This window comes from Mauremys mutica, chromosome 11 (genome assembly GCF_020497125.1).
Source record: "Mauremys mutica isolate MM-2020 ecotype Southern chromosome 11, ASM2049712v1, whole genome shotgun sequence".
Classification (NCBI taxonomy): domain Eukaryota; kingdom Metazoa; phylum Chordata; order Testudines; family Geoemydidae; genus Mauremys; species Mauremys mutica.
Window position 1 is genome coordinate 8,335,639 of NC_059082.1, and position 13,865 is coordinate 8,349,503.

General features: G+C 45.9%; 1 protein-coding gene across 2 annotated transcripts in view; it reads left to right on the forward strand.

Annotated features, from left to right (window-relative positions):
• Positions 1–13,865, forward strand: part of ADAMTS17 (ADAM metallopeptidase with thrombospondin type 1 motif 17) — a 268,096-nt gene that overhangs the window by 218,418 nt on the left and 35,813 nt on the right. For both annotated transcript variants that reach the window (XM_044980674.1, XM_044980672.1), the window contains exon 21: positions 13,316–13,520. In XM_044980674.1, coding sequence (XP_044836609.1) covers positions 13,316–13,520 — 205 coding nt within the window. The remainder of the gene's footprint in view (positions 1–13,315; positions 13,521–13,865) is intronic.

Genomic DNA, 13,865 nt, shown 5'->3' on the forward strand with positions numbered 1-13,865 from the left:
AGTCTCCACAGTCTGGGCTTCAGAACTTATTCCCAAGGGAAGATTAGCAGGATAAAAGAATATGTTTCATTATGGGAGAAATTCACTGCCGGGCTGCTTCAGCCCCCAGGGAGTTTGCTTAAGGGCCTCTGCCTTCCCTGCAGGCTGGAGAAACTCCCCCTGTGATGGGGGGATGGGTGTAGGCAGGGGCAATTGGAGGTGAAATAGGTGGCAGGGATGGCAGAAGCTTCCTAACAGTGCGGGGGGCCACCCCCTACACCACCCCTTCCCCCGAGGCTCCACCCTCCTGCCGCCTCTTCCCCCCCAAAACCCTGCCCCTGCTCTCTCTTCTCCACACCCCTGCTCACACTTGTGGCCAGTAAAAAGTGGGGGACCATGGCCCCCCCTTTTCCGGCACCCCTGTCTGGTGGGACTGATGTTCTGTGTCTGGTGCAAGGGAGCAGCTGCCACTGTTCCAATGGGAATGGCACCCACTTACACCAGGGCTGAATTTGATCCCTTGCGTAATTGTTGATATCATTGAAGAAGGAAGAGTAAAGAACTGTAGCATTTAATTCAAATAAGCCCCCCCAAGACTCATGTAAATTAGCAGGCAGTGTTATTGATCCTGTACTCCCTGGGAAAATAACGAAATCTGTCAAAATGATGAGCGCTAAAGTAAAAAGAAACCTGCCTGAGAGAGAGCTGGCAAGTCTGTTAGCAGAATGACTACTGTACTGGAAAATTATTGTGTGCTGTTTATAAAGGCAATCAGACAGGAATGTTAGTCTTGGAGTCCCGCTTTCTACATCAGCAGCTGTATTATTCTACTAGATTCTTGGTATTTTTTTTATTCCCTAAAGTTTTAGTGACTGGGTGTGGCACAACCTGTTATCAAAATCAAGGTTCACCTGATTATTTTGACCCAATGTAGCACTTGACACAAAGAACAGTTTCAGGCATGTAATAGAGTGTGATAATGTAAAAGGTCTGGGTATTGCAGTGAATTCAGGAGGTGTTTTATAAAGTCAAAGGAGGTTTTGCCATTGACTGCCATGGAGACTGGATTTCACCCAATGGTATATATACTCTGTTGCACTGAAAACAACTGCAATAACGTTTTAAAAGTGTACTAACTAGATCTGATGTTTTAGCTCTTACCTGTGTAGTAAATAACAGTTAGTTTGTTGTTCAACAAAAATATTGTTTCTTCTTAGAGTGCTTGCTCATGTCGAATATGTTCTAGCTATGCGTGTGCCTATGTGCACGGTCGTCAGAGATTTTTGCCTTAGCGGTATCCGTAGGGTCGGCTGTGGCGCCCCCTTGAGTCTGTACTCATGTGTCAGTATATCAGGCGCCGCCAGCCCTTCACCCTCTCACTTCCTTCTTACCACCTGGGGTGGTTAGTCGGAGCGTCTTTCCATGCATAGCAAGGGCTTGCGGTTTTCATCTCTTCTGACTTTGAGTCTCAGGGCCTTGTAAATAGTAGTTTATAGTAGTTAGTGTTAAGTGTAGTTAGAAGTTAGAGCCCCAGCGGGGACTTCGCCCCAGGTGGGACATGCCCTGGTGTCCAGGGATTAAGCCCTGTGCGGACTGTAACAGGCCTATGCCTGTAAGTGGCCCCCACAGCAGCTGCCTCAAGTGCTTGGGGGAATCACATGTGAAGGACAAGAGTCATGTTTGTAAACGTTTTCCACCCAGGGCTCAGAAAGAGAAGGATATTCATTTGAGGGCTCTTCTCATGGAAGCTGCCCTCCGTCCGGCTTCCGAGCCATCCCGTCAAGACTTAACTCCTAGTACCTCGGACTTGGTATGCAGCGCACCTCTAGTACCGGGCTCTGCCTGGCACCGCTCCCCGCTGCCAGTGCCCAGAAAGAAAACGAATAAGCACCGGGCAACCCCCTGTTCAGTCTGCCCGGCCACTCCGGAGCCCTTAGCCCCTTAATGGATCCACCCCCGACTCCAGGGAGCAGTAGGGGACCTGAACTGTCGGCGGCATTAGCACCTTCCCAAGCTCCCCCAGTGCTGAGAGATCAGAGGCCTCCTCCTGCGCCGCCGGCACCATGCATGCTGCAGAAAGCAGCAAAGGCATCCTACAAGCCTTTGGTCACCAGCATAATTTCTCAAGGCTAAACCCTGCCATTTTTGGGTGCCCCTCCCTCCCACCTCCTCTTCCCCATCCATCTTCAGGGCCTTCTCATGAGCAACTCCTCGTTCAAGAGGTCAAGAACCTCCTGCTCCTGCGGTCGGTGGATGAGGTCCCTTGGAGCATGAAAGGAAGGGCATTCTATTCCCATTATTTCCTAATCCCAAAAGCAAAAGGGGTCCTCAGACCCATTCTGGACTGTCTTCGCCTCAGCAAGTCTCTCAGAAAGTTGAAGTTTTGCATGGTCTTCCTGGCCTCCATCATTCCTTCCCTGGATCCAGGAGACTGGTACACCGCCCTCGACTTGAAGGATGCTTATTACCATATTACCATATTCCAAGTTCACAGGTGTTTCCTCCGTTTCGTAGGGGGCGGATGCCATTTTCAATTCACAGCACTGCCCTTTGGCCTCTCACCGGCCCCAAGGGTGTTCACAAAATGTCTGACGCCAGTGGCTGCTTATCTGAAACGTCGAGGGGTCCAGGTCTTCCCATATCTCGACGACTGGCTCATCAAGGGCAGGTCTCAGGAACAAGTGCAGAGGAGCCTCCATCTGGTGCGTTCCACGTGCCGCGACCTGGGCCTGTTAATAAACAAGAAAAAATCCATCTTAACGCCGGTCCAGCAAATAGAGTTCATTGGGGCAGTTCTCGACTCCATGTGACCAGAGCCTTCCTTCTGGAAGCGCGTTTTCAGGCCATGTCAGACCTGATCTCCCATGTGAAGAACAACCCGCTCATCATGGCGCACCACCTGCCTGCAGTTGTTGGGCCACATGGCCGCATGCACATGGTCAGTCATGCCCGGCTCCATCTCAGGCATCTGCAACTGTGGTTGGCGTTGGTCTACATCCCCAACAGGCACGACCTAGACCAGGTGGTCCAGGTGCCAGATCACATCCGGTCGTCCCTGGATTGGTGGTTGGCCCCTGGTCAGTGTTGGAGGGAGTCCCCTTCGTGACCCCGTCCCCGTTATTGACCCTGGTATCCAATGCCTCGGACCTGGGCTGGGGAGCCCACCTTGGTGAACTGAGCATCCTGGGCCTCTGGATGTGGGACAATCTGATCCTCCATATCAACGTCAGGGAGCTCAGAGCAGTTCGTCTGGCCTGACGGACAATACTGCCATGATGTATTACATCAACGGGCAGGGCGGAGCCAGGTCGTCGGCCCTTTGCCAAGAAGCTCTCTGCCTGTGGGATTTTTGTGTGCAGCATGCCATTCATCTGGTAGCCGCGCACCTGCCTGGAGCCAAGAACATCTTAGCAGATCACCTCAGCAGGACCTTCTCATCTCGCCACTGCGGTCGCTCCATCCGGGCATAGGGGCGGCGGCGCATAATATACCAATGCATGAGTGCGGCATTCAAGGGGCGCCACAGCCGAACCTACGGATACCGTTATGGCAAAAATCTCTGACAACCCCTAGAATGGACATGAGCAACACATCTCAAAGAACAACAGTTACGAAAAGGTAGGTAACTGTTTTATGTTGAATGAGAATATTCACAGTAGAATCTATATGAAATAGAACCCTAAAACTGTATTGCTTTGCTTTTGTTTCTGTTCCAACTAGTAATTCAGATTTTTTTGGTTTTAGTTTATGGCCCTTTTTTTCCTGTCGTCCCTTGTTCAGCAACAGAGATCAATGCTGTTTTCTTAATTAGTGGAGATACTCAAGGAACCGCTATAATAAAAATGGTGAAATTGTTGTTACATCAAAGGTAGCATAGGTCAAATCAGAGACTTTATTGCAAATGCAGGGAAAATTAGCTTTTCAATGCCGGGGGTGGGAGGGAGGGGTGTGTTGGAAAGTAATAAACATACAGTGTGTGTGCGCCTGCCCACACGCTCGTATATGGCGGTTTGTTTACATACATACATTTAGTGGAACAATTCAGACATGTACATAACTCTCAAGATGGGTAAGTGGGTGAAATGTAATGGCCTGTGATATACATCAGATTAGACTAGCTGTCCTAATGGTCCCAGGGGGATCTTAAACTGACTCATGAATCAATGAAAAGTAACCTCATAATCTTTTTGTCGCCCGCGCCTATCCTATCATCTCACCTCTCCCCAACATTTGTTAACATCTTCCATTGCATCTTGTCCAGCTCTTTGACTGTAAGCTTTTCAGTCATTTATAGTTCTTGCAAACATTCAGCATCCCCAGATTTAGATATACTGTACACACTAGTTTTCCCAAGGAACCTGGGAGTTTCAGGCGTGAACAACTAGGTAAAACAGCCATTTCAAGAGTAATGACTAATCCAGTCCCTAGAAAGATCAAATAACGAGCTGATCCTCCAAAGGAAGTTGAAAGTTTGCTGCAGGGGCCTGCCAGGTGAATGTTGCCACAGCGGATTAGACTTCCTTGAACTCCCAAACTCCTCAGAAGAGATAGTAAGAGGTCAAAGGTTGAGGAAGACTCAAGCGGCAGAGATTTAAGACCTCTACTCAGGTTGCATGGCCTGTGTATCCCAGTGGCACTTGGCCTTTCAGAGTCTGCCGACATACACACCCTTGCCATTCAGTGGGTTAGTATCTTTGCTTAAAAGCCCAGCATCTAAACAGAACCAACCACCATTTGATGTAAGCATCCAGCTCTCAGACCTTCTGTATGGTACTCTTCACAAAAAGTCCCATAGACTAAACCATCCCTAGGATTGTGAGAAAGATGAGTTCCTGTCACATAAATAATTCAATCCTTATTGGAAACAGGAGAGAGGCTCTCAAGTGACTGTCTGCAGCACTCACATTTTTAACTGAAGATAATGTTATCACCTGGGAGGGAAAAAAACGATCATAAAAAGGGCTGCAGTGTTAAATAATCCCTGAGATCGTGTTACAAGCTTATAACATGACTGGAAGCCAAATGCTATATATGATATACACAGCTGGCTTACTTAATAATGTAGGGCTTGCCTGATTGTTTGAAGTTAGAGCAGCTGAATTATTTTTTATGTTAACATAAGCAAATGCTTAAATTTTTAAAAAGTCTAATTCGAAAGGTGCATACAGGTGTGCGCATTGTGTCTAATGACTGTAGCAAAGGAAACCTGTCTGCTTTACAACTTAATAGTAACCAGACAGGAATGTTGTGCATCACGTTTTTTGGTTGCAGACATACACATTACTTATTGGGCAGTCAGTTGCTGATGCTAATTATGCTAATGTAGTCCTGCACATTCCTTTAACAAGAACGAAACTGGCAGCAGTCTTCATATTTAATCAACTATCTTACCAATAAGGATAGAATCCTTTGTATTTCCACTCTTGCTCCCATCAGTAGCCATGATGTTCAATTCCGGAAAACTCTCAGTTTGGTGTCTTACAGGCACTAGAAATGATGCTGGATGACTGATTTTTAAAGGACGTCGGATAGGAGTGAGGACTTGTCAATATTGCACACGTTACTCCTGTGGGTTTTTGTTATAGGAGCTCCTTTTGTAACCTCCCTCAAAACTCTAAAAAGGATCTTCCCGCAAAAGTGGTGCCTAATAGTGGTATTTTCAATATGATCAATTAACCAGTTCAGTCTGGAATCTCTAAACCCAGAAAGGAGCCATAGATACACGTCCATTAGCCAGTGACTGTGAGGTGGATGTAAGATTTCAATAAAAACACCTCTACAGAGGATGAAGAACTAGCAAGCTTCTGTAAAGAGAGATGTCAAAGGAAGCTACTCTAAGACTTGCCATATTAAAACACAACAGAGATTTCACCACCTCCCTAAAAGCAGCAAAGAATTCTGTGGCACCTTATAGACTAACACGTTTTGCAGCATGAGCTTTCGTGGGTGAATACCCACTTCTTCGGATGCAAGACCACCTCCCTAGGTAACCCATTTCAGTGCTTCATCACCTTCCTAGTGAAAAAGTTTTTCCTAATATCCAGCCTAAACCTCCTCCAGTGCAACTTAAGACCATGACTCCTTGTTCTGTCCTCTGCTACCACTGAGAACAGTCTAGAACCATCCTCTTTGGAACCCCCCTTCAGGTAGTTGAAAGCAGCTATCAAATCCCCCCTCATTCTTCTCTTCTGCAGACTAAACAATCCCAGTTCCCTCAGTCTCTCCTCATAAATCATGTGCTCCAGCCCCCGAATCATTTTTGTTGCCCTCCGCTGGACTCTCTCCAATTTATCCACATCCTTCTTGTAACGTGGGGCCCAAAACTGGACACAGTGCTCCAGATGAGGCCTCACCATTGTCAAATAGAGGGGAATACTGCAAAGTATCTAAGCAAGCATACAACAAAAGAATAAACATTTAGCGGGATCATTAACCTGTTTACCTGTAGCAATTTACGTGTGTGAAATGTCATAGTTTTCTGTTGTTTTTTTTTAACTGTTTAGAGATAAGGAACCAGATTCAGAGCTGGGGGAGTGGGTGCAGCTCCACTGATTTCAATGGAGCTGCACCTGCTTTCACCATGTCGGAATTTGGCCCATAAATTTTAGTAGCTAATGAATTTGCAGCAGAACTCATCAATCCATTTTCCTGCCAGCGTTTGCACAAATCGAACCCAGAACATGGTTTATACTGCAGTCCAAGGATTCTAAATGTACAAGTATTGTTGAACCAGAATCCCTAGTTTTGGCACCACAATAAACGTAGAAACTAGCAGCTAAAAATCTCGGGTACATAATTTGCTGAGAACCATATTTTAAACTAATTGTTGTTTCTTAGTGGCTCTCATTGGACTTACAGAAAGAACATCTGCTTGGCATCTGTTTTGGCTTTGTTGCATCGGGATTGTTTTAATCGTTCTCTAAAGTGAAAGGGAGGACACGAATATTTTATCTTAGGTTTACCCAATGTAACTTTTTATAGGGATCTGGTCCTTGTTTGACTAAGTACCAGCATTAATTACATGCTGTATCTCTGGATTGTGCTGCTTCCCAGATTTTATGGATGTCCCAAGAAATGTCTTCCATTACAGATAGTTACTGAATATGCTGGGCCTGGAGAGCATGGCTGGCACATTGGCTCCTTTAGAAAATTTTTTTTGCCACCTTCATAGGTTTAGGGCTGTCAACATCTCCTGACTCTGCCACTGCTTTCTGGATGATCTTGGGCATGTCGCTTCTCTCCCTGTTCCTAGTTTCCCTGTCTGTACAGTGGGGATAATGATACTTACCTCCTTGGTAAAGCACTTTGGAAATCTATGGATGAAAAGTGCTAGATTAGAGGTACGTATTATTACTTATTATTGAGCAGTCTGCATTGTGTTGAGTTTAGTCATAGGATTTTGCATTCAAAGGGCTCAGTTCTGTCACCTTTACCTACACTGAGTGGTACCCTATTCTGCAACTAATCTCACAGGGCTCGTCTGCACTGGGGGGGAATTGATCTAAGATACGCAACTTCAGCTACACTATTCACGTAGCTGATGTCGAAGTATCTTAGTTCGACTAACCTGGCCGTCCTCACGGCGGCGAGTCGGCTGCCGCGGCTCCCCCGTCAATGCTGATTACTCCTCCTGCCGAGGTGGAGTACGGGCGTTGATTCACGGACTAGATGAGACGCGATAAATCAATCCCCGATAGATCGATTACTACTCACCGATCCGGCGGGTAGTATAGACGTGCCCACAGAAACCGATTTTTTAAAACTGCCCAGAGCCTATTTCTGATGCCTGGGTTTGGCACTGACTTGCTGCTTGACATTGAGCAAGTCTCTTCATCTCATTTCAGTTTCCCCATGTCTAAAAGGGAGGTCAAGGTATTAGCCCACTTTTTTGGGGAAGCACTCTGGGACCTTCAGATGAAAAGCAATGGGTAAATGCCAAGAGTCGTCATTGGGGGAGATCTTTATAGTTGCAAAGGAAGTTAGGCACCCAACTACTCATTGACTTTCAATGGAAATTGAGTCTCTACATCCCTTTGTGCCTTTGCAGATCTCCCCCACTATTATTCAAACTTTAAAACCAGCCCCGGCTCTTAAATGGGGCCAAACCAAATCCCTAAATCCAACTATCTCTGAACTTTAGAGATGTTTGAATCCAGATCCAAACTTTCTGGCTCTGGCCCAGTTCACACTGTTGCTAGAACAAGATGGATGCTGAAAACTCAGCAGTGCAGTATTGGTTCATTTCAGTATTTGTACCAATTGGTGCTGATGGCAGCAGTGTCAGGATGGGTGTAGGAGGCCCAGGTTTGAAGCCATTTTTGCCTCGGATACGGGTCAGACAATCATTTTCAACTGACTGTTTCTCTCTACATTTCTTATAGCATTCCCTCTTCCCCTCCTTAAAGACCGGGATGTTGATTTTTTGATCATTGGAGAAGGAATTTTATAAAAATAAAGCACCCAGAATTTCAGCCAGATTCTCCTGCTTCTGCTCAAATATCACACGCCAATACTCAGCTGGATTATTGAGATCAAATGGGCCAAACATGCTGACTGGCACAGCTCCCTTGAAGTGGGTGGCACCAGTTTACACCAGCAGAGAATACGGCCCATCTTTCAACAACATTGAGGATTCAAAACAATTTGTCAAAACATCAGCATGTTTCATGAAGAGTCGGCTGTGGTTGATGTTCCTGGCTTAGCCTGCTCTAATAATCACCTATGCACCTACTGTTACTTGTTTGCTGAGAGTTAAACTATATTTTAAAGCGCAGAGAGGGCTGCTTCCTTACCTATTTAGCCATTGTGCCCTGAGGACTCTGACCATTGATGCTGTATGATTCATTGATTGTAAGCCTTCTAATTAATAAGAAATCTCTCATCTTAATTACTAGCAGCATTTCCATTTTGGCTCTCAGACCTGTTGTGAACACCGGAGAGGGGAATAATAGGGTTCTAGCCTGCAGCGATGGTACTAATTTAGACCAGGATCCTGCAAAGACTAGCTCACACTTAACTTTACTCACTGCGAATAGTCCCTTCGCATTCAGTGTGTAAAGTTAAGCACGCATGTAAATTGTTGCAGGATCAAGAGCTCTCAAGAAATTATAGGATGAGACTTATGCTTGTTTTATTATTTGTTTGAACATGATTGATTACGGCTGATACAATGGAGTTTTGACTAAAGCTCAGGACTGCGAATCAAGAGATGTGAATTATATTTCCAAGTCACTTCAACCATCTGTGCCTCGGTTTCTCCATCTGCAAAATGGCAGTGCAGATTCTTCTCAGGATCACAAAAGGGTGACAGGAGTAGTGAGGCTTAATTAATTAGAGATCCTTGGAGAGAGAGTGCTGTAGAGGTGGGAAGCACTACAATTATTATTACTATTATAACATTATACAACCTATTTTATGCTTTTAATGTTCTTTTAACAAGAGGAAACATATAATAAAGTTACTTAAGTAGTCATAAAAATAGACTGCGGTGGAATAGTGAGTTGAAATGTATTGGTCAGTGGCACTGTTATGAAGTTCATATCCAGTTGGGAATTTATTTGCACTTTTGGACCCGGAATGTACAGTTCAGTTTGCTGCTGCAATTTTTATCTTTTTGATCTTTAAAAGAAAACCCTTATGTTTGGATACTGTAAAAGTGCTTAGTGTCTCCTGTGTTACTGGCAGAGCTTGGTTTGCAAAAGGACATTTGTTTGCCTAACATCTGCTGTACTGTTTCGGAGTAAGGGAAGGATTAGCATGGAGAGAGAGCTAAAGGAACTCTGCTTGTTCTCAAGTAGTTTTGACTCCAGTCATGAGCCTCATTCTCAGGTCTGGGTGAGCAGTGCCAAGCTGAGCGCAGGACCTGAGAGTTGGGGGTTGAAGGTGGCTTTATACCAGCTTTGTAACTCTGTTAAAGAGTAATTCAGCTCCCAGTGTAAGTTAGAGAGACCCTAAGGTAGCTCTAACTTACACCTGGCTACCAGTGAATGGGTGGGACATAGAGATGATAGAACCACATCCCCTTGAGCAGGGTGTGGTGCAGAGGGAATTCCCATCTGGAATATGTGCCAGGTTTTCCAGCCCCTTTGTGCCACAGAGCAGTGCATTGGTGATTGTTGTCTTAGATACCACTGTGTGGGCACTCTGTCAAGGGCTCACTGTTGAATGGCAACCACTGCATGAAGGAAAAGAATGTGCCGTCAGGTACTAAGAGGAAAGACAACCCGATAGGGATGTGGCATCGTTGCTTGCTGTAAAAAGCTGGGCAGAATCTCCTGTTTTTATTTTCCACTTGTGGTCAGAGTGACAATGAAATCAAACAGGCCAAAATAACAAAAAGAAAAGCATGATTTTTTTCACTTTCCCTTGAAATTAGCAAAACTGAATTTGGGAGTTTCACTTCCCTGTGCCAAGCTCTTTGCAGAGCTGCAGGCATCAGCTGTTTTCATGGCCTGTTCAGAGCAGACTGGGAATGCAGTGGAACGGATGACTTCTTTGAGAAAGTTACTCATTACTTTGAAGAAGGTGCCTCCCATCCCCTGGAAACTGCAACAGAAATATTCTCTTAGGCTCTGCCCTTCTGTGATAGATAGAATAGATTTTCCATGTCAAAGGAAACCCCATTTTTCCTGGCTGACACCTTGTGACTTGCTTTTCATGTTCTATATTCTTTTCTGTTTGGATTTCAGAGAACTGCTAGTTCATAGCTTTGCTCTCTTTAGCCACCTGACAAGGCCCTGGACTCTGTGGTTCAATGATGTGCCATGGCAGATCTGTAACTGCCATCGTGTGCCACTCAGAGAGAGACACTGGAAATCTCCCTTTGCCCAGGGGCCACATTTGATGTATTAAATGTATGAAAGGACCTGATCCCAAAGGCCTGCTATTGACTTCAGTGGGCTTTGGATCGGCCCTATGTGACCATTCATCTTATATTCATGACATTTATTCTGTCCTGTCGCTCACTGTTATCTCTCGGTTAGAATGGTGCCTAACAAGTCCACTGAACAGGAATGATCTGAGGCACTTTTCAACTCCTTGTCAGAGCAAGGGAAACCACAGATAGGCACTCCTTCCCCTTCTTTAAAGGAAGGTCATAATCGGATTAAGGCATTTCAGGAGCACCTGGCAGGACACATGCTGCCCATCCTAAAATGAAAGCAATTCAGCTTCTGCCAAGAATGTATTTTTATCTTTGGCTTTCTCCTTGGCTGTCAATCTCTTTCTTGTCTTCCTTTGCCAGTAGCTATAGATCATGGTGAGACTGCAGTGCTGCTGGGAGTGCAGCCATTCCCGATTCCGTGGCTACTTTAAATGACTAAAGCAAATCACTTCCTTTCCATCCATCCCTTTGGTGAACGGCTCCTGTGACCGGACAGGCCATGTTCACATTCTGCTCAGAGAGGCCCCAACCCAGCATGCTTTGAAGTCAATGGGAGACTTTTTTGTTAACTTCAGTGGACATTGGATCCTCCCCTGGTAGGCTGGATGTGTCAGTCCTTCTGTCTCAGCATTAGATTACACAGGTGGCATTATCCCATAACCAAAATACCAAGCAGCCAGATGCTGAGATGCACCAAACAACTCCCCTCCCCTCCAAAAAAAAAAAAGGCACTTTCAGTGTCTTCCTAGCTGTTGTAGCCACCAAAATTAATGAATGTATGTCCTGGTTGTGTGCAGGACAGATGGCAAATCTGTGACCATGTAGCCCATCGCATGCTGTTCTTCTCAAACCAGCTGGCTTCTGCCTTAGCCTCAGATATGATCTTCAGCACAATAGCACCAATGATAACAGATTGCAGATGAATTAATGACAAGTACACAAGAAAATTCTAGTTTTATATTTTGTGGGCTGAGCGTCCCCCATCACCTCCCCCGGTCAGTAACATTTGTATTTTTGGATCGTTAATTCCTTTAGGAGATGCAAACCTTTAAACAGCCTTTTTTCAAGTGTTGCTCTTAACTAGACACCTGTGCTTCCCCACCTGGGCATTCAGCAAAAAGAAATCCTTTCTTTCAAGCTGAGGTTTGCCTTTGAGAAAGCATCTTACCTCTCTGAGACACATCCAGTATTAAGTAACTCAGGATCAGGTGACAAGGGAAAGATTCATTTGATTAAGGATGCTAGTCCTAAATAATAACCCTGAAGGCTGACTTCCCAGAGGAGCATAGATGATTGCCTTCCTGTGCATACACACAGAGCTATTGTTCCAGTCCTTCTCTTCGTCCTGGAATTCCTGTAATTCCAGAGAACATCTTCCTCACCGACAGATTGCAGGAAGCCGCAAGATGGATGCTATGTATGTACTGTAAAAAGCATCCCTCCTGCCCACCTTCTAAACTGGATTCTTCCCAGACAGAAAATGAAAGGATGTAAAGGAGTAAAATCATCCAAACTGGAACATTCAAACCACAGATGGGTACTTTAAATCAATACCATGGGAGCCCTTTTAGAAGTGTTATCTTATATTTTTAAAGACTGCTTGAGCCTTGGCCGTTTGGTTAAGGTTGGATTTGCCAATAAGAGGAATCTTGTCATTTAGCCACCATTTTTAAGGATCACGTGCCTTGAACGTCAAAACAGAGAGAGTATCCTTATTAACCTCCAGCCAGCCCCAGAGCGATGGAAAGCGGAATATAGACATCAAATGTGATGAAAAGATGAGCTAAAAGTAACCCGGTTACACCAGCAGTTTGCTTGAATCAGGGCCGGCTCCAGACCCCAGCGCGCCAAGTGCATGCTTGGGGCGGCGTGCCGGCGGGAGGGCAGCAGGCAGCTCCGGTGGACCTCCGGCAGGCATGCCTGCGGAAGGGCCGCTGGTCCCACGGCTCCGGTGGACCTCCCGCAGACGTGCCTGTGAAGGGGCCGCTGGTCCCGCGGCTTCGGTGGAGCATCTGAAGGCATGCCTGCGGGAGGTCCACCGGAGCCGCGGGGCCGGCGACCGCCAGAGCGCCCCCCTGCGGCGTGCCGCCCTGCTTGGGGCAGCGCAAATCCTAGAGCCGCCCCTGGCTTGAATGCTGTTCTAGGGCAGCATTATTTGCCAGGGAGCCCTGTAGCCTTCCCCCAGCCAGAGCAAAGGAAGTGTCGCCGACAAGTCACACATTATCTCCAATGCGATATCACTAGTATCACTGGCCTGCAAGGCGCTTTCCAGTCTCCGCACAATTCGATCCAAGACGGTACATGATCATTATGCGTCTATTTCACACACACCGATACAAAATTCACAGGCCCAGAACAGGAGGCTGGTTTCTCAGCATTCCCAAAGGATAAGCACAGCACTGGATTCCACCGTGTTGTTTTTTTTTTAATGTTTCTTCTTTGTTTTCTTAACAGGTGGGTGACAGGCCATTGGAGTTCTTGCTCTGCCACCTGCGAGAAAGGCATCCAGTACCGGGAAGTGACTTGTGTTTATCAGTTGCAGAATGGCACCTATGTTAACACCAGAGACTTCTACTGCTTGGGCAACAAACCCACACCAATACAAAGCTGTGACGGCCAGGACTGCCTTTCTATCTGGGAGGCTTCAGAATGGTCAAAGGTAAGAATTTGGTTTGAGCGGGAAACCAATCAGTATGATTACAAATGCAGAACTGCTGTATGCTGCTGAGCAGTGGTTTCCATACCAGTCAATTATTGAGGTAGGTTCTATACACCCAGCTGTATTGTATGTATCATTCCAAGCTGCAGTCAAGACCACCGAGGAGAAGCATTTCAGTGACCTGTGACAAGGAGTTCAACCAGCCTTTTGGCTCAGATCAAGTGTATTTTGAAATTAATATCTGATAAGTGCTCTGTTCTATGCTGCAGGATGCCCTGGATCACTCGATCTTTGAGACTTTTCTGATTCTAGCTTATGTGATTCTAGAAACATAGAAAAACTGGT